Here is a 25,968-nt window from a genome sequence, read left to right as displayed (position 1 = left end):
AACATAATTCTTTTGATGTGAGACATGTCTGCTCTTGGCAGCACCAATCTACTCCCAAGACGATGGTGGGCACCAAAGACATGCCATATGGAGTTTGTTTTCTTTTTGGCAAAACTGACCTATTGGGCAAGAAAATACCTTTGCCTTGACTGATGATGGTAAGTATGCTGTCCAATCTGGACAAGCAGGAAACAAAGAAAATTGACTGCCAAACTTTGCCAAGACAGGGTAGGGCAACTCTTCAAATATTTCTGATTCTGAAAAGGGTCCATCAGATATTCTAGGCCTATAGGCCAAAGTTGGATGTCCCAATGTTGCAGAGAAATCTTGGGTGACTGTCCAGGCAGCCAGCTGTTTCTGTCATTTTTTACATTTTTTTTTGGAAGTTGCTTGCTTGCACTTCCTGCTTACTCAGGTAATATTATTTTCCTTCTCAGGTCTTAAATGGGTTTGTAGACTAGAAAGTTACAGTTACAGTCCTCCCGAATCTTAGCTAAGGACATACTAACTACAGAAATCAGATTCTTCAGGAAAGGGCACTATCAGAGTAATTACTTATGGTCTGGACATCTAGGATGTATTTCTTACTTGATAATTGTTCTTCTTGTATGTACTTTCATTTTTTATTATTATTTTTTCCTTCTTCTGGACAATACTTGATAATAGTTCTTATTATATGTAGTTTTTATTATGTTAGGAGTAGAACCTTCCTTCTTAATTAGACACGAAGGGGGAAATGTTGCCAGAATTGTGACACTGGTCTGTTAGCCAACAGTAAGCAGCAGCTTGGCCCAATGGGGGTGGTCTTATATGAAGAGGTGTGAACCGATAAGAAGTCAGGGTTGAGGGGAGATGCTTGCTCTCTTGGACTGTGGAGGGGCTTGCTGAAGCCACAGAGAATGTGCTGCTTGGTGAGCTTCCCCGGACCTTCCTCATTGCCCTTGGGAATGAGAGGCAGCGGTAGCTGGATCAGTGGTGGCATTGCAGCTTTGTTCTGTATTGTGAGTGCAGTGCACTAATTTTGTCTGTCAATCTCCGAACTGATCCCAGTCTTCCTTCCCTCTTTAGGCAAAGGTAGGACAAAATGTTGCCCCTGCCTCTGATAAAGCAGAGGCTGCAGAGGATAAAAAATAAAACAAGGAAGTGTCACACAGCGAGAACACAGGAGTTTCTACTGAGGAGCCATAGACTGTGGGTTAGGTTAATTGTAGATGTAACCAACCTTCTTATTAAATAAGAAACACAGAACCAATGTGTTAAAGAGAAAGCCAAAAGGTCAGAGCTCAGAGCTAAAATCTCACCCTTCCTCCTGCGGTGGTCTTAGCTTCCCGAAAGAGAGCTATTTCCCTGTGTGTAAGTCGTTTCATAGTCATTCTGCCTTCTCATTGGTTGTAAACCCAAACACGTGACTGCCTCATCACTGTCTGTATGTACAGCCCCCCAGGTCTTAAAGGCATATGTCTCCAATGCTGGCTGTATCCCTGAACACACAGAGATCTATGGGATTAAAGGCGTGCACCACCACCACCACCACACTCTGTCTATGGCTCTAATAGCTCTGACCCCCGGGCAACTTTATTTATTAACATACAATCAAAATCACATTTCAGTACAATTAGAATACCACCACAGTTAACGATTAAGAAAAACAACTGAGTCCCAGTAGCCCAGCTAGCTTATTTATTTTAATCTTACTGTTGGCAGATGTGTTCACAGGTTCACAGTGAGTGCATCATAGCTGAAACAAAGCCTTACAATGACTTCAGGTTAGGTTAAGATGTTTTGATAATAGCTTTGAGGTGAAAAACCCAAGAAGATTATCTAAAGTTTTAGAAAAGCTCATAGTTGAGTAAGGAATTCATTAAGGTCAGGAAATAGGGACAGAGCAGGGTAATTATTATTAGCTGATGAGCCTTTCTTGCTAGGATGGCTTGGTGACCAAAGGGAATGATTGATTCCTTGTACCTATTCCTGCCCTTAGCTTCCTGATATAGTAAACTATTGACCAATGGGTAAGCACCCCAAGCACTTAGAGTAGAGATAATTGATTGTTTTTCATGTATAAAAGCTTAGATTTGTGATTTCTTTAAGACCCCTCATAAGATCACCTTTTAAGATAAGTAATAAAATTATTGGTCCTTTCTTTGTTACTGCAAAGTGCAGACTGCCAGCAAAAGAACTGGCTGAGAAAATGCCTTGCTCACTCACACTCTGTTCACCTGTAACAAGTTGTTTGGACATAATGTATGTGGGTTTGGGGACAACTTGTTTCTTACCTGTAATATGTAAAATGTTTAGTCATGTAAGGAATATGGAAAACATTCTGTTTTTTACTTGTATTCCTTATAATCATTTACTTGAAAAACAGAATGTAACCACATTGTAATTTTTATATTGCTTGAAATATTTTGCTGGGGTGTATAAGCTGTAAGGGAAAAAATAAAGTTAGAAGGAAACATCAAGAATGAGAGAAGGAAAACACCAGGAAAGATGTAGAGGGAAAATGAGGAGAATTAAAAAAAAGAAGTCAGAAGGAAATCATCAAGAATGTGGGTGTCTTTTTCCCTTCCTCTTTCAGATAGAGAAGTCCTAACTCCTCGACTCTGTTGGCTTCCCATCAAGCCCTGAACTGCAGGAGGCTGCTCCTTACAGAGGCAGGAACCTTTGCACATGCGGATATAATGCATTCAGGACAGTTTCCCACATGGGTACATGGTATCCAGAGCTGCTTCCCATCACATACATGACATCAAAGGCTGCAACCCTAGCTGGTACCTGATTTCCAGGCCTGCTTCTTACATGAATACATGATATCCAGGCCAACTACTCAAGTTGGTATATGATATCTTGTCTTTTTGGAGTGCAGGAACATCATATCCAGGACTGATTTCCATCTGGCTACAACATATCCATGCCTGCCTCCCATATGGACACATGAAATCCAAGTCTATTTCACATCCATGACGTTACAAACTGATTGTCAGGCCTGTACATGATTTCCATGCCTGTCTTCCAGGCATGTTTATAATATCCAGGATAGCTCCCAAAGGTTTTATGCAATATAGAGACCTGCTTCCACTGAGGTCCCAACCAATCCATGACTGCTTATCATTGAGTACGTGATATCCAAAACTGCTTCTAACATGGGTACATGACATTCCAGCACTGCTTGTAAGGGGGTTACAGAAATTGAGAACTGATTCCTAACTGGGTAGAACTGCTTCCCATATAGATATATGATAACCAGCACTGCTTCTCATATGGGACTATGACATCCAGGACTGCTTGCTATGTGGATCCATGATATCCAGGACTGATTCCCAAGCAGGCACATGGTGTCTCGGATGGCTTCCCATGTGGGTACATGATATCCAAGATTGTTTTCCGTGACGTGCAGACTGTTTCCTGTATGTGCCAGTTCTTACTAGCCAGGCCCGTGTTACCTGATACGGCTGATGAGAACTGAGAACCAGGCTGGGATGGAGGGACCACATCAGGACTGAGGCTATGACAAGTTTATTTCAATTAATCAGACTTTTTATACTCTTACCAGAAACAGAATATAATGGTGGTTTCCAGGATCAATACAAATATCAATACAGTGATATTTGCAAGCTATACAGGGTACTATATATACTATATAGCTATACATAAGATTAATGGCTAAGACTAATTGTCAATTTCCTATATGCTTTGCCAACTTTTAGGGAACGCAGAGACACAGTCCGCCTGAATTCTTCACTGCCTGGGTGAGTGTCTCGGTCTCTCAGGAACTGAAAAGCACATAATGTCCCAGGAGCCATGGACTCTAACCTGAAAAACCTATGATGCATGCCTCTCAAGGCAGCTAGACCAGGCTAGGTCCACGGTTCCTGGCAGTTTCCATGCAGGTACATGATATCCAGGACTGTTTTCAATGTAGGAACATGACATCAATCTCTGCTTTTTCAGGCAGGTCCATGATATCCAGACTCCATCAAAATGGTTATAAGATATCCAGAACTGCGTACCATGCTTTTATACAAGGACTGCTTCCAATGTGGTTCCAACAAATCCTGGAAAGCTTAACATGTGGATACATTGTATCCAGAAATTGTTCCTATGGGGGTACATAGTATCCAGGACTTCTTCCCATGGGAGTACATGCTATGCATGGCTGCTTCCTGTCTGGGTACAACATATTGAGGACTGCATTCCATGGGTGAACAACAAATACATGCCTGCCTCCCATGTGTGTAAAAATAGGCAGGACTGCTTCCCTTGCATGTACTGCATGTTTAGGACTCCTTCCCATGCAAGTACGTGGTATTCAGGACGAATTTCCAAGACACAAGGAATCTATGGGACAAGGTATCTGTGCCTTTTTCCTAGGTGGGTACATCATATCCAGAATGTGTGTATAATTTATTTAGGTCTCATTCCTATGGGGACACATGGTATTCAGGACTGTTTCCTATGGCAATGAATGACATCATGGACACTTGTCAGGCCTGCACATGATATCCATACCTGCTTCCCAGTGTGGTTCATGATACCCAGGACTGCTTTTATCCAATATACAGTACTGCCTCCAGTGTGTATCCAACAAATTCTGGGAAGCTTATCATGTGGGTACAGGATATTCTGACCCCTGAACTGAAGATGAGGAAGCTAAAACCACAAATCACACAGCAAGTTGTCCAAGCCACCAGAGCCATGGTTTGTACTCATGTCACCCTCTTCTAAATCTTGGCTCCTACAATCCGTATTGGCAAGACCGCTAGCACTCATGCTTTGGCTAAAATCAGTGCTTCTTTAACACGCCCCCAGGCCATGAAAATGGTAATTCTTGCCAGTTTGTTCTGATTCTCACATTAACTTCTTTTTCCAGAGGCTAAATACAATCAGCTAATCTTTCCCCTGTTATCTTTCATGACCAGAGTTGATACTATGTATAGGAAATGAGGAGACAAAAAGTGAGTCAACGCATGCGCTGTGGAGCAGGTTGTCGGAGTTAAGATTCCTTAACTGATCAATACCTACATGTCTTTAGGAAAGTCACTTATCCTTTCACCCAAGAAGTACATGCTAGGCCTCAGGGTAGACAGTGGAGATGCAGATGATATTACCATCATGGGGCCGACTATAGAATCTTCTTGAGATCCCAATCTCCTCACCTGTAAATATATGCTACGTATTAATGATAACAAACGCATAAAGATTCTGTACTGGTGAAGCAGAGCATCATGGAAGAGTGTGGATGAGAAAATTGCTGCCGTCAAGGTAGCCAGGGACAGGAAGGCCAAAATAAACCACTCAGAGTCATGCCCCAGTGGCCCACTCTTCCAGGCCATCTCCCACAGTTCTAACTACTTCACATTATCTACTCAACATTTAAATCCATCCATAGGTTAAATGATCAACCCCAAGCCTCACCAACTAATTAAATCTTGTCATTGTCTCTGGAAATGCTTCCACTGAACATGGAGGGACATACACAATCAATTTCCAATGAGTCACTCAGTCTGATCAAGTTGACAATCAAAATCACTCATCAAAATGGCATACCGCATTTAATTTTAATTTAATTTTGTTCAAAACCATTACTCAGATATTTGACTTCAGGCAAAGTTGATCTAGGGATTAAATTATCCAGCTTTTTTTTAAGAAAAAAAAATCACTTTTGAGATGAGTTGTGCTCATTCAAATCTCTTTCTGAGAACATATCCAACTACCAATTTTATTTGTCTGGCACTCAGTCTGAAAAGTCAGAAGCTGCATTTAGCCAGCATAAAATTTGTTTTTTAAAATTACTCAGTTGATTCTAGTGTTCGGACAAAATTAGCATCAATTAATGCAAAATTCTTCTATACCACTGTTACAGATCTTTGCAGCAAAAGCTAAAGGGTACTGAATTTCTTGTTTATGGACTTGAAACATTTATCATTGGACTTTAAGAGCAATTTGATCCCATTTTTGTCACATGATGAATTTGAAATAAAAAAAATCATAAAGGACATTGTACTGGTTGGTTTTGTGTGTCAACTTCGGGTCATCAAAGAGGAAGGAGCCTTAGTTGAGGAAATGCCCCCACGATATCCCGCTGCAAGGCATTTTCTCAATTAGTGATCCATGGGAGAGGGTCCAGCCTATGGTGGGTGGTGTCATCTCTGGGCTGGTGGTCCTGGGTTCTATAAGAAAGCAGGCTGAGCAAGCCATGATGAGCAAGCCAGTAAACAGCTCCCCTCATGGCCTCTGTATCAGTTCTGCCTCCAGGATCCTGTCCTGACTTCCTTCAGTGGAACAATGATGAAGTGTAAGTCAAATAAACCCTTTCCTCCCCAATTTGCTTTCAATAGAAACTCTAACTAAGACAGAAATGCTATTTATCTTATTTAAGTTTTTGAACCACTTATCATCTCTTGATGGTAAGCAGATATGCAGGGTACTAGTATAAAAGGTTTAGAGAGGATTTTCAGGTCTCGAAGAGGGTTAAACTCACGCCATTCTTTGCTGTGCATTTCTCTTGGCATGAAGCTAGTATAACATATGCCAAATAAATGTTCATGTTTACATACTATTTCCACTTAGGCCACTCTGGCTCACAGAGTGGAATGTGTGGTCACCAGGGAGTGACACTATTAGGAGGTGTGGCTCTATTGGAGGAAGTCTGTCACTGAGGATGGGCTTTGAGGTTTCAGAAGCTCAAGCCAGATGGCGCTCTCTCTTTCTGTTGTTTGGTGATCTGGCTGCAGAACCTCCCAGATACTCTTCAGCACCATGTCTGCTATCTAATGAAAAGCCCAACACCAGGCATGAAAGCTGTCTTTGAGTTAAGAGACTCGCAGAACATTAGAAGGTATTGTTTCCATCCTTTGTTGTATCTTAGACGCAAGTCTACATTGCTGAAAACACCATGCACTTCAGACTCAGAGCCTAGAGGGCCTGGGATGGAACTGACCCAGAAGCATGGTTCATAAGTCACCATGCAAGCCCTACACAGCTATGATGCCTACGAACCACAACAATAACCAGAATGGGATAATAAAGGGTCCCTTAGTGGCACACATACGTTGGTGGTGATCAACAGCTCTTTATTTGGACTTAAGACCCACTCAGCAGAAGGGAAGTCATGCTTAGTAATGGAAACCTAACCAACTATCCATGGCTTGTGATATCATGGATCTTGGAAGAGAATCTACAACTACCACTTCCCTAAAGAGCCAAACCCCTAACTACATTCTAAATATTTGTCTTTATACACACAGATACGTGTAGTCCTCACCCCTCATCAAGGAAACTTCTCTTTGCAACAGATGGAGACCATTTCAGAAACGATCAATCAAAAGATAGAGTTGTGGATTCTGCTCTCAACTGATACATCTACAGTACAATTCTGCACCCAAGGCTTAGGGGTCATTGCTGAAGAAGGGAGGGTTGTAAGAGCCAGAGGACAGTTTAGTTTGGGCCGTTAGGACAGTGCTGTCCCCGTGAGGCTTTGTTTCCTCTTTGAGCATTACAAGTCCTCCTGCCGATTTGATTCATGTCTGGCTGTACAACAAAAAGCCCAAGGCTAGTAGCTGGGCTTAGCCACGTGAAAAGCATGGCATGACACACTTCACAGCGATTCAGCAGAGGAAGAGGGAAGCCGGATTGGAGAGAGATGGTGGTCCCGTGCAGTTGTTGCCTTTTGAGAGTCGTGGCCTGCTGTGTAGGACTGGGCTCACCACCGAAAATACACTCCACTGATATTTCCGCTTCCTTATTGAAGAGCTTCAGTTTATAAACATTTGTCAGGCACTCCTATTAATAGTCATGCTAAATCCAATAAAGCAAATACTTAACCGGGCAAAGTGGCACGTGCGGTCTATCCCAGCTCTCCTGAGGCAGAGGCTGGCAGAGCTCTAAGAGTTAGAACTAAACCAGCTTGTGAGTTTCAAGAGGCTTTAAACACAGTGAGTTTCAAGCCAGTTAAAGCTACACGGAGAGACGCTGTCTCAAAGCAAAAAAGCCACAATACACAAAAAGAAAATACTAATTTACTAGAGCTTGGCCCAGCATTGAAAACAAGCGAAGAGCTGGAAAAAAAAAACCTGACTATACTGGGCCTCTGCCCTTTTAGGTCTGAGTGCCCAGATCAATAAAATCAAGCTTCTCCTCATAACAGCATACTTCTCAGCGAGGAACGATCTGCATCTGCCTCTGGATTTCCATGCTCGGTGGGGAAGAGCGGCTGCCCCCTGCTGGTCACACCTGCATAACGCAGCCTTAGACATAAAAATCCCCGGCCCGGGCGGTCGCTGGCTGATGATGTGGCCGCGCGTCGGAGGCGGGGCAGGGAGGTGGCGTCATCTGTGCGCGCCGCGAAGCGCAGGACAAGCCGCATGGCTGCGGGCTGTACCGAGTCCCCGCGGCCCAAGGCGGCCTCCGCGGCGGGTCCGGCCGGGGCTCTGCCCTGCCTGGAGCTGCCGAGCTACGCCGCGGCGTGTGCGCTGGTGAGCAGCCGCTACTCCTGCCTGGTGGCCGCCCCGCACCGCAGGCACATCGCCCTGTCGCCCCGCTACCTGAGCAGGAAGCGCACGGGCATCCGCGAGCAGCTGGACGCCGAGCTCCTGCGCTACTCCGAGAGGTACGGTCTCGGCGTCTCGGCGGCCTCTCTCGGCTCGGGCCCTTCTCGGCTCGGGCCCGGCCCTGGCCGCGAAACCCCACGGCGCCGCCCAAGTGCGGTCGCACGGGCTTCGGAACCTTCGCCCCGGGCGTCCACAGTCGCGGGCCGCACCGGGGGCGGGCGGGCGGGGGGCGCAGTGTGGTGGCCCCGCTCCTGGGGATGAAACTGAGAGCCATCGTGACGGACCGCGGCGGCCGTGCCGAGGGCAGTCCCAGGGTGGAGACCAGCAGTGCCCGGTGTCTAGGGACCCCATAGGCGGAGCTTTGTAAAAGTTTCATTTAGCCACTTCCGGGTGTGTTCTCCTTAATAGTGAAATTTTGCCGTCAGTACTAGATTCTTTCTCCTACCTGGGAAGACAGCATATAAACATTAAGTCGTTTCATTGCAAAGCATAAGTGGATTTGTTGTACTTTGGGCAATTTCTCGAGGTTTTCTTCTCTAGGGTCCAATTGGGGATGCATGATGAATATCACCTTTTGCTTAGTTTTGTTTGTAGGAACAGTTTATTCAGTTCTCTAGACATAAACAAAGTAAACTAGTATATTTATATTGAGATACTCAAGACTGAGGAATATGGGTTCCTGAGACATTATTGTCCTTCAGTAATTCTGTGGAACTTCAGAGTTGCAGGGATTTCCGTGGTGACTGTTCTTAGGCAATTTGTCTAAAGCTGTTATTACTTCTATTACTATCAAGGCTGCCTAGACTAATACAGCTTCCTCTAAGCAGCAGTACATACCTGTATGTCTGTTATGTCTTAGGGAGTTGGATAGAAAGACAAGGAAAAATGGGACCCTACTTTCAAGGAGCTTTGAGCTCTTGTGGGGATATAAATGTAAGCCAAATCCAGAGAACTGTTAAATTTGACAGAACTAAATTAAGTTATATAGAGAGAAGTGAAATTAGATATTGTAACTCTTGAGAACAACACAGTAGGATGGTAATTAAATGGTAGCATTCCAGCCAGTGAGTGGCGTAAACAGAGGACTGACTGTAAGTAACAGTGTAACTGCGATGAAGCTTTTGTTGGGGGGAACGCATTGAGTGCTGTTGGATTCCTAAGTAAAGTGACTCAGAAGGTGGCTGTTATATTCCTCCCCCTCTGCCTTTATCTGTTCGTTTGTTTTTATTCTTGTTTTATTTTGTTACTGTTTTTTTCTATTCGATTTATTTGTGTGCATGAGTGTTTTGCCTACATGTTTATATATACCATGTGCATGCCTGGAGCCCTCAGAGGAAGGCATCAGATCTTCAGAAATTGAAACTGTGGATAGGTGCTGGGAATGGAACCTGGGTCCTTTGCAGGAGAAGCAAGTGCTCTTAACTATTGAACCATCTCTCCAGTCCCATGTTTTTGATTCTTAAAACACAGTTATTGCTTTATCCACTTATTAGCCTCCAGCTGAGACTTGACACTCCCTTGAGAGTCCCTGAGACATGGCCAGATCTGTAATTTAAGAAACAATTTCGAATTAGATGATAGTTTAAATAGGATGAGGCAGTAGACAAAGATCAGTTAGCAATTTTTGTAATTATCTAAGGAGAACGATTAGAGGGTTTGAAAGACTTAAGAATATACAAGGTGATCATTAAATATGAAAACACAGGCAGTTATGTTACATAGCATTCTAACCCGTCATTTCATCCATTAGAGGAAAATTAATCTAGAAATGTATAATGGAAGCTATTATTCCAGGTGAGAAACTGATAATTTCTGTAACAGAGTTGGATAATGCAGCCATGTAGAATAGAATATACTCTTAAATTTATCTGGATACCCCCCCCCCCCCTTGTTACTAACAAGGTATGCTAAAAGAAACCTATTTTTTTTTTCAGTGCAGATCAGGTTCCAATGTTATTCAAGTATTAGTTAAAAGTATTAATAAAGCAAGGAAGGGACAAAACATTGAAAAATTGAGAATTGTATTATAATATTAATTAGCCATTTATCATGTATAGTTAATGTTTTCAGACTTGTGGGCAATCCCATAGCATCAGTTGGTCTGTATCAGACCTTTAAATTAGAGAGAGAGAGAGACAGACACACACACACACACACACACCCAGGCTCCCATGTTTGCTTAAGTCATCTCACCAGTATCTCCTGTTTGACGACTTACCTTTCTTTCTCAGTGGCAGGATGTTTCTAAAAAGGTATCCCATTTCAACTTTGGACTGTTCTCTTAGAGAAAGTAAGTGGTTTTCTAAAATCACATTATAACTTCTAAGTTGAACCTGTAAGAGGCCATTTGTGGGGGAAATGAAACAAAACAAAGCCCATTCTTTTCCATTTGGCATCCTTGGGTTATTTAAAGACATCAAATGTATTCTGTCATAGTAGTCCCAAAGAAGTCTTAAATGCTCAAACAAACTACATGCCCCTTCAACATGATTTAGTTGTCCCCACATGTCCTAGGTGAGATTGCCATGTGGACCTTATAACTACTTAAGATTTTGTTTTGTTTTGTTTTAATAAAGAGAAAAGAGAAAAAGATGTATAGTGTTAGGTTGTCTTTCTTCAAATGTATGACTTTTGGTAAGATATTCTAGGTAGTTCCCCAAGGTTTTATGGGTTTACACAAATTCTTTTAGCCTTTTCGTGTTCATAACAATCTTTAGTGTTGTTGAACCCTTTGGGACTTAGCGTCCCCTTAGAAGCAATAATTTGTAATGTTTTCTTTACTGTTATGAAAATATTGTTCACGATGCTGAAATGAAATTTAAAGATTAACACAACCTACATAATTAAAATTTTTACATGGTGTCCCAGCCTCATAAACTGTTTCAGTACACGGCATCAGGCATAAACTGCCTGGGAAGACTGGAGAAGTTAGCTGCTTCTGCACTCACACATACGAATTGCTGGATAAGTAATCACAAAATGAGCGTTGATCCAGGCATTTTGCATTTAGAGCTCAGATAAACATGCTATATCTACAGTTATCTGTGCTTTAATGAAAAGTCCCACAAAACAGTCTTGTTAGATTTAAGTATTACTCCATTCTCAGCAATTTTTTAGTATGTTAAGAGCATGCAAAGTTGACAGATGCTTGTATGTTGATATATTTATTTTTAAATGTAAATTCTGTCCCCAGCAATTTATAAACAGGTTTGTCCCTTATTCAAGAGTCATGCATAAAGGCTGCTTGCACAAGTACAGAACTGTTCTGTACATACCAGACTTTCTTTCCTGGCTTTTGAAGTATCTGTGTGGTAGATAATGTCAGAATTTCCTGTAGTCACTCATACATAGTCATAGATGTTTTCCTCACCTAGTCCCGTGATTTCTCCTAGTGGTTGATTCACAGAGGTAGCATATAAGGAAGTATCAGTTCATTGCCAGTGCATAGTTCTGAAGACCCATGTTGATAGTCACTTTAACTTAACTAAGACATAGGAATTTTTTTTTTTTTTTTTGGTAAAGTGTTATTGCTAAAATCTGCTATTGTTAGCCAGCCTATAACCTATAAGACTAGGTGATGCATTATGTTTTGGGAATGGCTGGTATATCAGGGAGATATAGTAGATCAGTATGATTATCTTTCTTTTTCTTTTCTTCTCTCTTTTTTTTTTTTATTTTTTTCTTGAGACAGGGTTTCTTTGTATAACCCTGGCTTGTCCTGTAACTAACTCTATTGACCAGCCTGGCCTTGAACTCAGAGATCCACCTACCTCTGCCGTGTGCCACCACTGCCCAGCTCCAGTATGATTATCTTTAAAAAGGATTAACAATATCTTTTTTTGTTTGTTTTAAACAGCCTTTTAGGTGTCCCTATTGCATATGATAACATCAGAGTTGTAGGTGAACTGGGAGATATTTATGATGATCAAGGACACATTCATCTTAACATTGAAGCAGATTTTGTTATTTTCTGCCCTGAACCGGGGCAGAAGTTAATGGTATGTACATCATTTTTTCTTACTTTTTTGATATAATTTTCTCTGTATGTGCCCCTACCCTGACCTATCATCTTTCCTACTCCCTAGTAATCACTATTCTACTTCCAGGTTGCTTTTTAAAATGAATTTTAGTTCCCACATGGAAGAGAATCTGTACTTGTCTTTTGATATCTGGTTTATTTCTCTTAACATGATGCACTCCACTGTCTTCATTGCTGCAAATCGCAGGACTTCTTCTGTGGTGTGGGGACCAGCCCCCACCTTTTACAGAGCTCCTACGAGGAGAGGAATAAGGAACTTGTAGATAGAGTGATGAGCCTAGCCCAGAAGAAGAAAGACAGAAACACAGGATAGCTTCAGGAGGAACTGGATCAATATCCAACAGCCCAGAAACTTTATTCAAAAGGACTTTTTATAACAATGCCAAGGGGAGGGGCAAAAGACCTCCCCCTGCTAGGCACAGCCAAGTGTAGACCCTTCCAAACACTTGGTACCTTGGCCCATAGCCCAATCATCCTCTTATGCAGTCCTGCTGGGTAAAGCAGGCTCAGATCTCCCCAGGAAACCTCTGTAGGCTTCAACACTATGGATATGTGTATTACTCAGTATTGTGCTATGTACACAAACTAATTATTCATTCATCCTTGACAGACTTGTGGATTGATTCTGTGTCTTAGCTATTGTGAATAGTGCCATCTAAACTGTGGATATACAGGCATTTCTGTTCTGTGTTGATTTTATTTCTCTTGGATTGTTACAATCATATGGTAGCACTACCTTTTGTTTTTAGAAACTTACATCCTGCTTCCCATGTCTGTTTTTACATTCACACCAGGAACTTGTATGAGTTCTTTTCTCTCACACTTTCCAGCATGTAATTTTTGTTGTTACTCACTGTTGTAGGTAGTGTATTGAGTCGTTTTCTTGTTATAACAAAATACTTGACAGAAATAGCTTGAGAGAGGAAAGATTTTGTTTGGCTCCTACTTTACTTGGCAAGAAGGCACAGAGCACAGAAGTTCTCATCCCGCTGGGCCAAGAAACAGAGAAAGGAGTACTAGAACCTAACTTGATTTCTGCTTTTCTCCTTTTACTCTCCCTGGGTCCTGGCCCTGGGTCTGCTCCTATCCAGGGCTGTTTTTTGTAGTTTTGTTAATATTTTTGAAAACGGTCTCATAAACACACCCAGTAGTGCCCCACAGTCACGAGGTGAATTCTAAACCCTGTCAGGTTTTGACAGGGAAGATCAGCTATTGCAGATATCTCACCGAAACTGTGACTTGTGTTTCCCTTGCGAGCATTGCCCCATCTGTTAATTGGCTGTCTCTGCTTCTTTTGGGTGTGGCTAACCAACCATTTGCCCATTTTTAATTGATTACTTTTCAGTTCTTGGTTCTTTATCTTCTGGATATTGACTCTGTCACATGAACATCTGGCAGACATTTCTCCTATCGTGCGTGCTGTCTCTTTAACTGCTGGCTGTTTCCTTTGCTGTGCAGAAGTAGTTTTATATAATCACTTTAGTTACAGTTATTTTAAGTGTTTTTGCTCTGTGTGTGTGTGTGTGTGTGTGCGCACGCCTTGGTTGTCCTGTCCAGAACAGTCACTGTCTTTATTTCTGTCCGACACATTTCTCCTGTTTTCTTGGGAAGTCAGAGTTTTGTATGTGGCATTAAGGTCTTTCTTCACCCATGTTGAGTTGTGTTTTGTGCAGTTGTTGATCCAGTTTTGCCAGAACCATTTGGAAAGGCTGTTTTTGGCACCTTGGTAAAGCTAGCTGGCTGCAGTGCCTGAGTTTATTTTATGTTCTGTTTTCCATCAGACTGTGCATCTGTTTTCATGACACTATCATTCTATAGTTTCTTGTGTTCTGAACTGTGACTAGAATATTGTTTTATCACCTTTGTTCCTCCTTTCTAAGGATTGCTTTAGCTGTTGTGTGTCTGTATGAATTAAGGATTTTGTTTTCTAATCCTGTGCGGAACACTGTTAGTCATCGGGATATCAGGCTGCAGACTGCCTCTAGCAATGCCGTCATTGTGACGGTACTGGGTCTCCCGATGGGAGCCCGGGGCCTTTCTGTTGGTGTCTTTGCTTTCTTTCAGTGAGGTTTTCTTTACATCTCCTCAGTGAAGTTTATCACCGAGGAGTTTATTTTTGTCTGGGGCTATTGTGAATAGGGTTAATTTTACTTTTTTCAGCAAATTTATTATACTATATAGAAAAGCTACTGACTTTGTTTCTTTTTATATGTGCTTCTTAACTGAATTCAATTGTCAGTTCTAAAATTTTGTGGAGGCCTTAGGTTTTTCTATGTATTGAGTTATCCCTTGCCTACACATGGGGATAATTGAGACTTTCCTATAGGTGTGCTGCTGTGGAATTATCTTGTACACTGTAAAGATTTGACACTTGATTTGGTTTAATAAAAACACTGATTGACTAGTAGCCAGGCAGGAAATATAGGTAGAGCAACCAAACTAAGGATGATGGGAAGGAGAAGGATGGAGTCAGAGGAGTCACCAGCTAGATGCAGAGGGAGCAGGAGATGAATGTGCTATGCTAATAAAGATACCTCCATGTGGGAGAGTGTAAATAAGGAATATGGGCTAACTTAAAATGTAAGAGCTGGTTAGTAATAAGCCTGAGCTATTGGGTGAGCATTTATAATTAATATAAGCTTCTGTGTGGTAATTTGGGAAGCAGCTGCCGGGTGTTTGGGAACAGGCGGTTGGGACAGGCGATGTCTGTTTACAGTGTGCCTTCTGTTTCATTGTAGCGCCTCCTTGCTCTGGCTGGTTTCTGCTTCTGTATTGAAGGAGGGCGGTGAGAAGGGATAAGCTTGTATTATTTCAGGTTTAATAGGAAGTGCTGTTTCCCTTCCAGTGTGTTGTTGGCTGTGAGTTGACATGCATGGGTCTTTATTGTGTCTTTCTAACTTCTTAAGGGCTTTTTATCATGAAGGAATGCTGACAGTTATCAAATGCTGTTTCTTCATCTGTTAAGATGATGATAGGATTTTAATCCTTCATTCTATTTGTGTAATTATATTTGACTGGTTTGTGTATATCATATAATTCTTAAGTCCCTGTAATGAAACTGGTTAACTTGACCATGTTACATGAGTTTTTGATAACACTCTTACCTTCAGTTACAGTTATTCTAAGGGATTTTTCATTCTGTGTTTACCAGGAAACTGAATTACTAGATTTCATTTTGTATCATTTTCAAGTTTTGGTAATAAGGTAATATACACAGAATGAGTACCTACCTCTTCATTCATACAGCAAAGCTTGAGAGGCACTGGTGGTAGTTCTTACTTCTTTATAGAGGACTTTTTTATTACCAGTTCAGTGTCATTATTATGGGTCTATTCCAAGGGACTTTTGGTTCAACTTTACTAGGTCATACGTGTCCAGAAGTTTGTTCATTTCTTTTCAATTTTCTAATATGTTAACATACAATGTTTATTTAGGAATAATCTCTAATAGTCTTTTCATTTCTGTAAAAACAGTTTGTTTTTCACTTTTATTTGCCTCTGCCCCATTCCCAGTTACAGTTTTACCAATCTTGTTTACCTTTTCTAAGAACCAGTTCTACTCTGGTCTTTATCATCATTTTCCTTCTGATTGGATTTGATTTGTTCTATTTTCTAAGATTCTGAGATCTATTATTAGTATGCAAGTTCCTCCCTAGGACCTAGGACCTCCCAAGCCATAGGCTTTTGACCAGGTTTACAATACAGACATTAATTCCCTCCTGTGGAGCAGGTCTCAAATTCTAGAAGATAAAAGGTGGTCACTCCCATAGCACTCTTGCCACTATTGGATCTGCCTGGTAGGTCAGAATTGTAGCATGCAGAGTTCACTAACTGGGTAAGACTGTTGATGATGCTCCCCACATCAGCTCTGGCACTGTGAAATCTAGCCAGCAAAAAAGTTTTGAGATCAGTTCCAGTTTGATTTCTCTGTGTCCTGTAACCAAAGTCTGTTGCATCTTAAGTGATAGGGTCTTACCATCTAGCTCTGGTGGGCAGCCAACAGCAGTGGCAGTGTTCTCTGTTGTTTTGGGTATCACTGGGTCCTCCCTGACCACTGAGTCATAGGGAAACATCTCATACCTGGCTCTGAGATTTTCCTTTAATAACCTTTCATCTTCTGGGGGAAGCACTGCTTGCCCCCATTCAGAGTACTTCTATAAGACTCCTCAAAGAGAAAGAATATGCACACACTCAATTGGCTTACAGAGCAATAGGTTTCCATATGGTTCTTTTTATTTGCTTCTACATTCAGTTTTAAATACTCTTAGTTGATTCCTTCTTTTATTTATCTCTACAGATTGATAGAGTACTGCATTGGTCCCTTTTGATCCTGTTATTTCTCTTTTGTGTCTAATGTGGCAATGACAGTTGCTCTTTGACACACTGCCTTTTACTTATCTGCGTGTTTTGTCTGTGTATGTCTGTGCACCATGTGCATGCAGTGTCTGCAGAGGTCAGAAGAGGGCCCCAGATGCCCTGAGACTGGAGTTACAGATGGTTGTTAGCTGCTGTGTGAGTGCTGGCAATCAAACTCAGGTGCCTGAAAGAGTAGCCAGTGCTCTTAACCACTGAGCCCTCCCTCCAGCCCCTCTTTACTGAAACACAGAACATAAAATAATGTGGCCATACATACAGTACAAACTAACAAAGAAATAATAAAAATAAGATAAAGATTTTTAAAAAGAAAAAAGAATAATAAAATAAAAAATACAAATAAGAATGTCAATTTCAATTAAAACAGTCCAACAACAACAACAACAAAACCAACCAAACAAGCAAATAAAATAAAACAAAAAACAAGAAACCCACTTTGCTCCTCCGTCTTTGCCTGTTCATTCATCTAGTGGCACTGGGAGCGCTGTGTGTCATGCGGTATACCCTTTGGTCCAAACAGCTTTCCTTGCGAATGTTCACAATCTAATGTGTTGTATTCATTCCACTCCCCTAACTCCTCCCAGCTCCTCCTCATATCCCCTACCCAACTTCATGTTTCTCTCTTTTTTTAAATTCAATTTGTGTTGGCTGACTCCCCTGGACATGGGGCCTGGCTTTGAGTGTAGTTGGTATACTAGGTATTTCACTGTTAAAGAAAACTGACTTTCCCTCTCCAGGTGCAGTCAAATGCCAATATCTCCTTAGCTCGAGTGGGACCTTGTGCCCATCACCCCTCTTCTGAGCTGGAATTTTGTCTAGCTTGGGCTTATGCAGGTCTTGTCCATGCTATTGTATGACAAGACTTTTCTTAGGGAGATGCAACACACATGTCTACTCACTCCAGATAGGAAGCCCATGATAGACCAAAGTATGGATATCACTCAAGTCCAACTTGGTGAACCAATGAGTATTATTGGGGTTACTTAGAGGAACATGGGTGAGGAGTTACAGGAGCAGAAATGGCTCATTCAGCTGTGTCACCAAAGTCTACCACAGCACAGATGGCAGCTCGCAACCTGGGAGCCTGGAGCACACTGCATAGACTGCAAGGAGCTCAAGAGTTGGAGAGTGTCCTTTCCAAGCAACTTAATTGGTCTTAATGTCCTCCAGGCAGCTCATCTGCTTCCTATTTCTTCCAGATCTCAGTCTTCATTGCAGTTTGCCTTGTCTAAGTTGTCTTTGCAGCTTAGCATGTTTGGGAATGATTCTTAGCAACCTTTGTTGTTTACTCTGGGAGGGAGGGACCCAGTGAATCTCATCAGTTTCAGGGACTTCCTGAAGTTATTTTAGGTTGTTCATCTTCCTGCTTGTGGAGCTTCCCTGTACAATGAAATGTTTCGGTCTTGTAGGTTTTCATAAACATACTGTGCCGTCTGTTCAACATTATGCAGAGTATGTGGGTTGCCCTGAAGTTCCCCTGTGCAATGCCTCCTAATTCTCACTGTTCCCAGCAGTTCTTGACAGCCATTGATCTTTTTCCTGTCTACAGTTTTGCCTTTTCTAAGATGCTAGATACTTTATTAATTACACCCATTTGTTGTGTGTGCTTGCATGTTCTTCAGTGTGCAAGCACCATAGCGTGCACACGGAAGTCAGTACAACATGCAGAGTCAGTTAGCTCCTTTGACCACCCGGGGCCTGGGGGTCAAATTCAGGTCGTCAGGCTGGGGAGCAAGTACCTGTCCTGACTAAGCTGTCTTAGCAGCCCATATCAGGTATTTACTCCATGAGCAAGTATTCTTTACAGATTGGCGTCCTCATTCAGAAGTTAAGGGTGGGACCATCAGACACCTAGTCACGACAGATAAGGAAGCTTCATATTTGGTCACATTCTGTAACAGTTTGTATTGTATGCATGGCCACATTATTTTTATGTTCTGTGTTTCAGAAAATGCATCTTTTAGAAATTTTTTTTTTGTTTTGTTTTTTGAGACAGGGTTTCTCTGGGTAGTTTTGTGCCTCTCCTGGATCTCACTCTGTAGACCAGGCTGGCCTCGAACTCACAGAGATCCGCCTGCAGAGGCCTCCCAAGTGCTAGGATTAAAGGCGCGCACCATCACTGCCCAGCAAGGTTTTCATTCTTATACTTTATGTGTGTTGATTCCTGAATTTAGAGTAAAAACTAAATCTCATGGAAAGCTTCATTTTTAAGTCTTAAAATCACGTAATACTTTTAAGTTTTTCTGACTTAGCCAAGACTCAGTGTTCCAGGTTGATAAAGAATAAACTATCTCCTAATAGAACTGTTTATATCATATTAATTTGAATTAGTAGAATATGTAATTGTGAGCTTTGGAATTCAGTGTGTCTATAGAAATATTAATCTGTACCCAGTTGCATATGCTTCCTGCCTTGTTGTAGCACATCACAGTGCACTTTCTCTTGATTTCAGTGTGGTTAGAGTTTTCTACTCCCTGGGGACCCAGCAGTGGGAACTCAGGCTTCTTTGTCCTGTCCTCCCACCCCCCACCCCCCGCCATATATTAAGGCAGAACTGACTTAGTTGTTGCTTATCCATTTATAGTAGACAATGTAATTATTTAATACAGTTTAAAGTTTCTAAGTTTTCTAAAATTATGCTTTGCTATGACATGACAAGTTAGATTTTTTTTTTTAAACCTTTGATATAAAAACATGCCATTAATCTGATACTTTCTCTTTTGAAGGTGAGTTTCAGGATTATAAAGTTGACTCTTGTTGATGGTGTTTCTTTTCTTTCCTTTACAGGGTACAGTTAATAAAGTATCTTCTAGTCATATTGGCTGTTTAGTACATGGGTGTTTTAATGCCTCTATCCCTAAGCCTGAGCAGATGTCGTATGAGGAATGGCAGACCTTGGAAATAAATGTAGGTGATGAACTAGAATTTGATGTATTCCGCTTAGATTCAGATTCTGCTGGAGTATTCTGCATTCGAGGAAAACTGAATGCCACAAGGTTAGTGTATGATGATTGGAATAGTAAATAGGAGACTATTGCTTTTGTATATACCAGAAGTAAATACTTTTTCTTCATCAGATGTCCCTGGTTTAGTTAATTAGCCTGGATTTAATGTTATTATCTAGGGTTTTCTTAACCAACCCCAAAGTTTGAAGCCGTTTTTGAGCTTCTATAAAAGTATAATAAAAGAAAAAAAAGTGTGGTTTTTTTTTTTTTTTGTTGTTGTTGTTGTTGTTAAATTTGGGCCAGATACAGTAGCATGTGCCAGAATTCCCAGCATTCTGAAAGCTTGGACAGGAGAATCCTGATTTGGAGGCCAGCCTGCTATCAGGAAAAAACACAAAGATCAAAAACTAGCTAGGTAATTTTACCTTTGAGCTTGTCATTGACAACTTGTAGATATTTCAGTGGCCTGAGTGATAACAAGATAGAACATGTAGAATTAGAGCCACACTAACCACCTTATATACCTTTGTTGTGCAAGAAACATCGTCTATTGAAATCGTCTTGACTTCATTTTTCCTGTCATTTTGCTTATTGCTGTTAATATTTTTAAAATCTGCTTGTTTACAGTTTGCAAATTAAGAGCTCTGTAGTTTCTGAAGATGTAGCAGAAGTTGGCATTGAAGAGGTTGCTGAAAAAACTTCAAAGAAGAAAAAGAAGAAGAAGAAGAAAGACGCAGAAGCATATGCAGCAGTCGGTGGTGTCACGGAGCTATCAGATTGTGCAGATGTCACTCCAAAGGAAGGAACAGACCTACTATGTGGTGATGCTGTGAATGACCTCTGTGAAGAAGAGCCTAAGAAGAAGAAAAAGAAGAAGAAAAGGGACCAGGAGGATCAGGACCCTGTTTTCCAAGCCAGTGACTCCAGTGGCTACCAAAGTGACCATAAGAAGAAAAAAAAGAAAAGGAAACACGCTGAAGACATTGACGTTACGTCACCTAAGAAGAGTCAGTGACGGTCTTTTCTGTTGTTGGCATACTTACATATCGATGGACAGATGTTGGGAAAGGCAGGACATGTGAGATGTGGGAAGTGCACAGACACTGGATTAGTAATTGGAGGATTTTGTACTGAAATCACACAAGTGACTGTAAATTTTAGATAAACCAGGATCATTAAGTATTGTTTTATTATATACAGTGTAAAATGTTAACAACTGCTTTCACTCCTGTGTCAGATGTTAACGCTCTGCATAAAATTTTACATTCTCAATATTTGCCAGAGAACTTTATGACACTTTCAGTTTTTTTCTGATAATAAAAATATGCCTTTAGTCAGAACATGATTTTTTTTAAAGCTCAATGCATTTACCAGTTTTAAATTTCCCTTAAACAGTATTTCTATTTTATTGAATATGTACAGCTAAAGAATATCTAGAACTCTTATGTACCCTGTGGCTGTTAGTGTTGAATATATGGTAGGTGGGAAACTCATTTTCTCCTACTAGAATGTGTGTGTGTGTGTGTGTGTGTGTGTGTGTGTGTGTGTGTGTGTGTGTGTGTGTGTGTATTTTCTCTAACCCCGAGACTAGAATGGGAAGGGCTGTTAACTTTTACCTCATGTCTCTACAGTCTTCATTTTGTTATGTATGGATCATGAGCAAGATGAAGATAGGATAATGTGGTTCTTACTAATTGAAAATTTTTAGTAACTTTTTAATGATTAGGGTTAGGCTACTAGAATTGCTTTGAGGAAGAGACAACCATTATTGCTTTTATTGATAAAAGTGTGGAATATGTTGTGACGAACCAGAAGATGGTTATGAGAGGGTAAGCTGATTGAGGCTCATAATCAATCCATAGCCATACATTTACAGACTTTAATGTCTATAATGTATTTTATTGAGGAACAAGGATATAAAGTCAATCAAGAGATGTAATTCTTCCTCCATTAAGCAACATGGAAGAAACATTGGTGTGCATATAGCATAATTAAGGAACTATTAAAAGGCTAGTAATTGTAGTAAATACCGTGAAAAAAATGTTGACCACTCTTTATTTAGTATCTGTACATACACAGGTAGGGTTGACTCTCCATGTCAGTCACTGCTGTTGTCCCTGACTGAGTGGCAGACACAGTGTGAGCATTAATGTCTGATAAAGAGTGAATTTTGCCAACTCTTTCTCGATTTAATCTGTGGTACAGAGTCTAAGGAATGGCAGCAGCTGAAATGTGCAGATAGAGGAGGGTAACTCCAGATAACTGGAGGGAAGGTCCAAACCGTCTCTCTCTCAACTATGACTTCCAAATTGACACAGGTTGTCAATCAGTAGAAAACGGGAGATTTTTAAAAAAGTACAAAAAAACAAAGATTGTAAAATGTCTTGGTATTTATATTGGGGAAATTTTAACATTTTTTGGTACTTTTTTGCTTAACATTTTTACTATGGTGATTTAAGTAAAATACTAATTTTAGCCAAATAAAAATTGTACATGAGGCTCACATTACCTTTCTTTGGACAGTGGTATTTAGATGAATATGTAAGTTGAAAAGGCATTGAAATAAGTTTTACTGTTCGGATTTGATGTAACATATCCAGAAAATGTTCAGTAAATGTTTCCTTCATATTTTGGGGCTGTATATATAATTATAATTATGTTTGATACAGATAACTAATTTTAAGTCACGTAATTCAAGCCTTCATATATACCAAGAAAACATGTCAAAGTTTATGCTATTGATGAAAAAAGTACATTACAGATTAGCAAAATAACTGAATTCCCACATTTTTATTTTGCCTCAAATGATGCTCTTGGGTTTGAAAAGAATGTGCTTGGTGGAAGAAGTGGTGACTCCCAGGACTTACTGTCCTCATCCTCATGAGTAAAGATTTTTCTCTGCGTGATTGTTACATCACACCAGGGATCTAAGTGGGTAGAGCCTAATCACAGTAGCCCTTTAAAAATCCAAATTTTCCATATCTAGTGGCAAAAGAGAAATTGAGAGAAATACAGGCATAATAAAAACTTGATGAGAGAATCTCCCTGACTGTAGATGAAGGGGGTCCTGTAACCCAAGGGTAGGAGATAAGAGCCAACAGACAGCAGGCAAATGGTCCTACATCCACAAAGAACTGAATTCTGTCAGGGGCAAGAATGACTTGCAGAGCAGAACACCTTATTCCAGGTTCTAGAGTTAAATACTCAGCTAGACCTTGATGTGTGTGAGCAAAGAACCTACCTGTACCTTGTAGATGTCTTTGTGCTTTGTGTGTTCCTGTATGTGATGCATGCTGAAGCCAGGGCTTAACATTGGGTATCTTTCTCAGTCTCTTTCCCGCTTAGTGTTTGAGATGAGCTCACTGAATCTTGAGCTCACAGATCAGCTAGGCAGGCTGGCCAGTGAGCCAGCCCCAGGCATCTTCTGTCCTATATTCCCAGTTGCTGGGACTGTGGGTATGTGCAGCTGCCAGCCTTTTCTCTGTGAGTGCTGGGATCAAGCTGAGGTCCCTGTGTTGCATAGCAGTTACTTAGAGATTGAGTCGTCAGTCTACTGCTAATACAGTTCTGTAAAATGATTGGTTTTCCTCATCATTTTAACTTGCTTTGTGCAGTGGCATTACATTTTTGTCTGTTATAGCCATCCATAGGTCTTTTATGGAATTTGCTTCATGTTTTGCTCTCATTAAATATGATTTTTTAAAAGTGTCCTAATTGGCTCTTGTTTCTGATTTCATATATATATATATATATATATATATATATATATATATATATATATATTTGGTTTTTCGAGACAGGGTTTCTCTGTGTAGCTTTGCGCCTTTCCTGGGACTCACTTTGGAGACCAGGCTGGCCTCGAACTCACAGAGATCCGCCTGCCTCTGCCTCCCGAGTGCTGGGATTAAAGGCGTGCGCCACCACCGCCCGGCATGATTTCCTATATTAACACATCTGACCAGCTGTGCCCAAACATCTGTATATTCCTTAGCCTCAAAGTGCTGTTGACTTTATTTGCCATGAGTTTTTTTTATTTGTTTTTGTTCTGTTGTTTATTCTTCTTTACTAAATCTTATGATCCCCTCCCCCCTTTATCTTGCCTGGGCTTCATAAGTTAAATACTAAATACTCTATATTTAATTTCTAGCATTAGTAATTGAAATATTTGACCCTAAAGTGTTCCAGTTTTTCTCGTATATATCCTTTTAGTTTCCATGAGGAAACTTAGTACTGAAATTCTGCCTTTGAATTTTTTTACCCAAGGCTCATTTTGGAAGTATACATTATGCTGTATGATGTTTTATTGGATTTGTTTGTTTGTTTTATGTGTCTCACAATTATCTGGAACTCAAATGAGCCCAGATTTGCCTTTAATTCCAGGCCTCCCAAGTGGCTCACAGACTGCTTTCAATTGCTCACTTTCATTTGTATCATGCATTGTATTCTATAATGATAAGATCTGATTTCTACTTTTAGAAATTGAGATAATTGTTGTGCCCAGTACACAGTCCTTATTAAAAAAAGAATTTTTTTAAATATATACTTGTAAAGAATATCTTTTTAAAACTACATGAAGCTCTGCTTGAAAAAGCAGATTTTAGGGGCTGAAGAGATGATTCAGCAGTTAAGAGGATTTACTGTTCTCCCGAAGGATCTCAGTTCAGCTCCCAACGTCCATGGCAGGGCACATACATACAAGTGCCTGTAATTCTACCTCTAGGGTGGCTAACATGGCCTTCTGGTCTCCTTGGGGACTGCACATACATGTACATACCCAAACATAAATACACATAATTAAACAAAATAAATCTTATTAAAATTACCTTTTCACAGCTCCCTGTATGTTCCTTTCTGAACCCCCTCCACATAACCCAGAGCCCTGTGGCTGCTTGCCAGGAACTGCCACCTTCTCCTCAGCCCCACTTCTCTGAGATGTGCCGGATCCCAGCCTGCTACCCACCAATGACTCCAGCATCACACATAGCTTGGAGATCGAGGTGGGTTACTTGCACCTACCCTTCCAGTCCTCCATTCTGGTTGTTCCAAAGCCCCACAGCTATTTCCAGAGACTACAGCCACCTCCCGGCATTTTTGTCTTCTTCCAGGGTTCCCTGCCAGATGCCTGATTGGGATCCTCCATTTTGCCCCATCTGGCCTAGAGATTTAAGACCAAGCCATACTGCCAGGGAAAATTTCATTCCAAGCTTAGCCAAGCCACTGAAATATATATTCAGATTTATTGTTCCAGTCCTATTTTCCCACAAGTTCAATTTCTGGTCAGTTGAGCCCATTACTCCCCATATCCTGTTTTACCAAGTTCTAAAACTGCTGATCAGCAAAAACCTTTAGAGGAGGTGTGGGCCGGGGGAGCGTCTCTCAAGATGGCTGCTGATTTTTCCCTTTCAAAGTCATTTACAAAGGTAACACTTGGTTATTTGACAACATCCTTTAAAGCTAGAAAGGCTTGGAAAAATTTATTCCGAGTTCTGAAAGTCCACAACTGTCAATCCAGACTAGTATCCAGAAACACTATTAAAACTTGAGTGTGGTGATAATCTAATTGTACTGAATTATTATTTTGATTGTATGTTAATAAATAAAGTTGTCTGGGAGTCAGAGCTATTAGAGCCATAGCAAGAGTGTGGCGGTGGTGGCACACGCCTTTAATCCCATAGATATCTGTGTGTTCAGGGTCAGAGCTATTAGAGCCATAGCAAGAGTGTGGCGGTGGTGGCACACGCCTTTAATCCCATAAGATCTCTGTGTGTTCAGGGATACAGCCAGCATTGGAGACATGCCTTTAAGACCTAGGGGGCTGTACATTCAGACAGTGACGAGGCAGTCATGTGTTTGGGTTTACAACCAATGAGAAGGCAGAACAACATACTTTAAAAAAACGAACCGACAGGAAGTAGGTCTCTTTTTTCGCGAAGCTGGGACAGCAGGAGGAAGGGTGAGATTTTAGCTCTGAGCTCTGACTTCTCGGCTCTCTCTTTTACATTGTTTCTGTGTTTCTTATTTAATAAGACGGTTGGTTACATCTACACTTGAGGGAAAATTAA

At 41.0% G+C, this 25,968-nt stretch overlaps 1 protein-coding gene across 1 annotated transcript; it reads left to right on the top strand.

Annotated features, from left to right (window-relative positions):
* The first annotated feature begins 8,316 nt into the window (after positions 1-8,316).
* Polr1f (RNA polymerase I subunit F) lies at positions 8,317-23,616 on the top strand. Its single transcript, XM_006989536.4, has 4 exons — positions 8,317-8,608; positions 12,406-12,547; positions 19,749-19,957; positions 20,534-23,616. Exons 1-4 carry the CDS (start codon positions 8,364-8,366, stop codon positions 20,919-20,921), a joined length of 984 nt encoding a protein of 327 aa, XP_006989598.2. The 5' UTR covers positions 8,317-8,363; the 3' UTR covers positions 20,922-23,616.
* Positions 23,617-25,968: the final 2,352 nt, after the last annotated feature.

The sequence above is a fragment of the Peromyscus maniculatus genome, chromosome 14 (assembly GCF_049852395.1).
Source record: "Peromyscus maniculatus bairdii isolate BWxNUB_F1_BW_parent chromosome 14, HU_Pman_BW_mat_3.1, whole genome shotgun sequence".
In the NCBI taxonomy this organism is placed as follows: Eukaryota; Metazoa; Chordata; class Mammalia; order Rodentia; family Cricetidae; genus Peromyscus; species Peromyscus maniculatus.
The sequence above is the reverse complement of the archived record's forward strand: the minus strand, read 5'-3'. Positions and strand labels throughout refer to the sequence as shown.

What these genes read in the sequence shown, in the direction of transcription:
- Polr1f (XM_006989536.4), top strand. Translation starts at nt 8,364, where the DNA reads ATGGCTGCGGGCTGTACCGAGTCCCCGCGGCCCAAGGCGGCCTCCGCG. An exon ending in CTCCTGCGCTACTCCGAGAG is followed by an intron (nt 8,609 to 12,405) that starts GTACGGTCTCGG and finishes TGTTTTAAACAG; the next exon opens with CCTTTTAGGTGTCCCTATTG. An exon ending in AACCGGGGCAGAAGTTAATG is followed by an intron (nt 12,548 to 19,748) that starts GTATGTACATCA and finishes TTTCCTTTACAG; the next exon opens with GGTACAGTTAATAAAGTATC.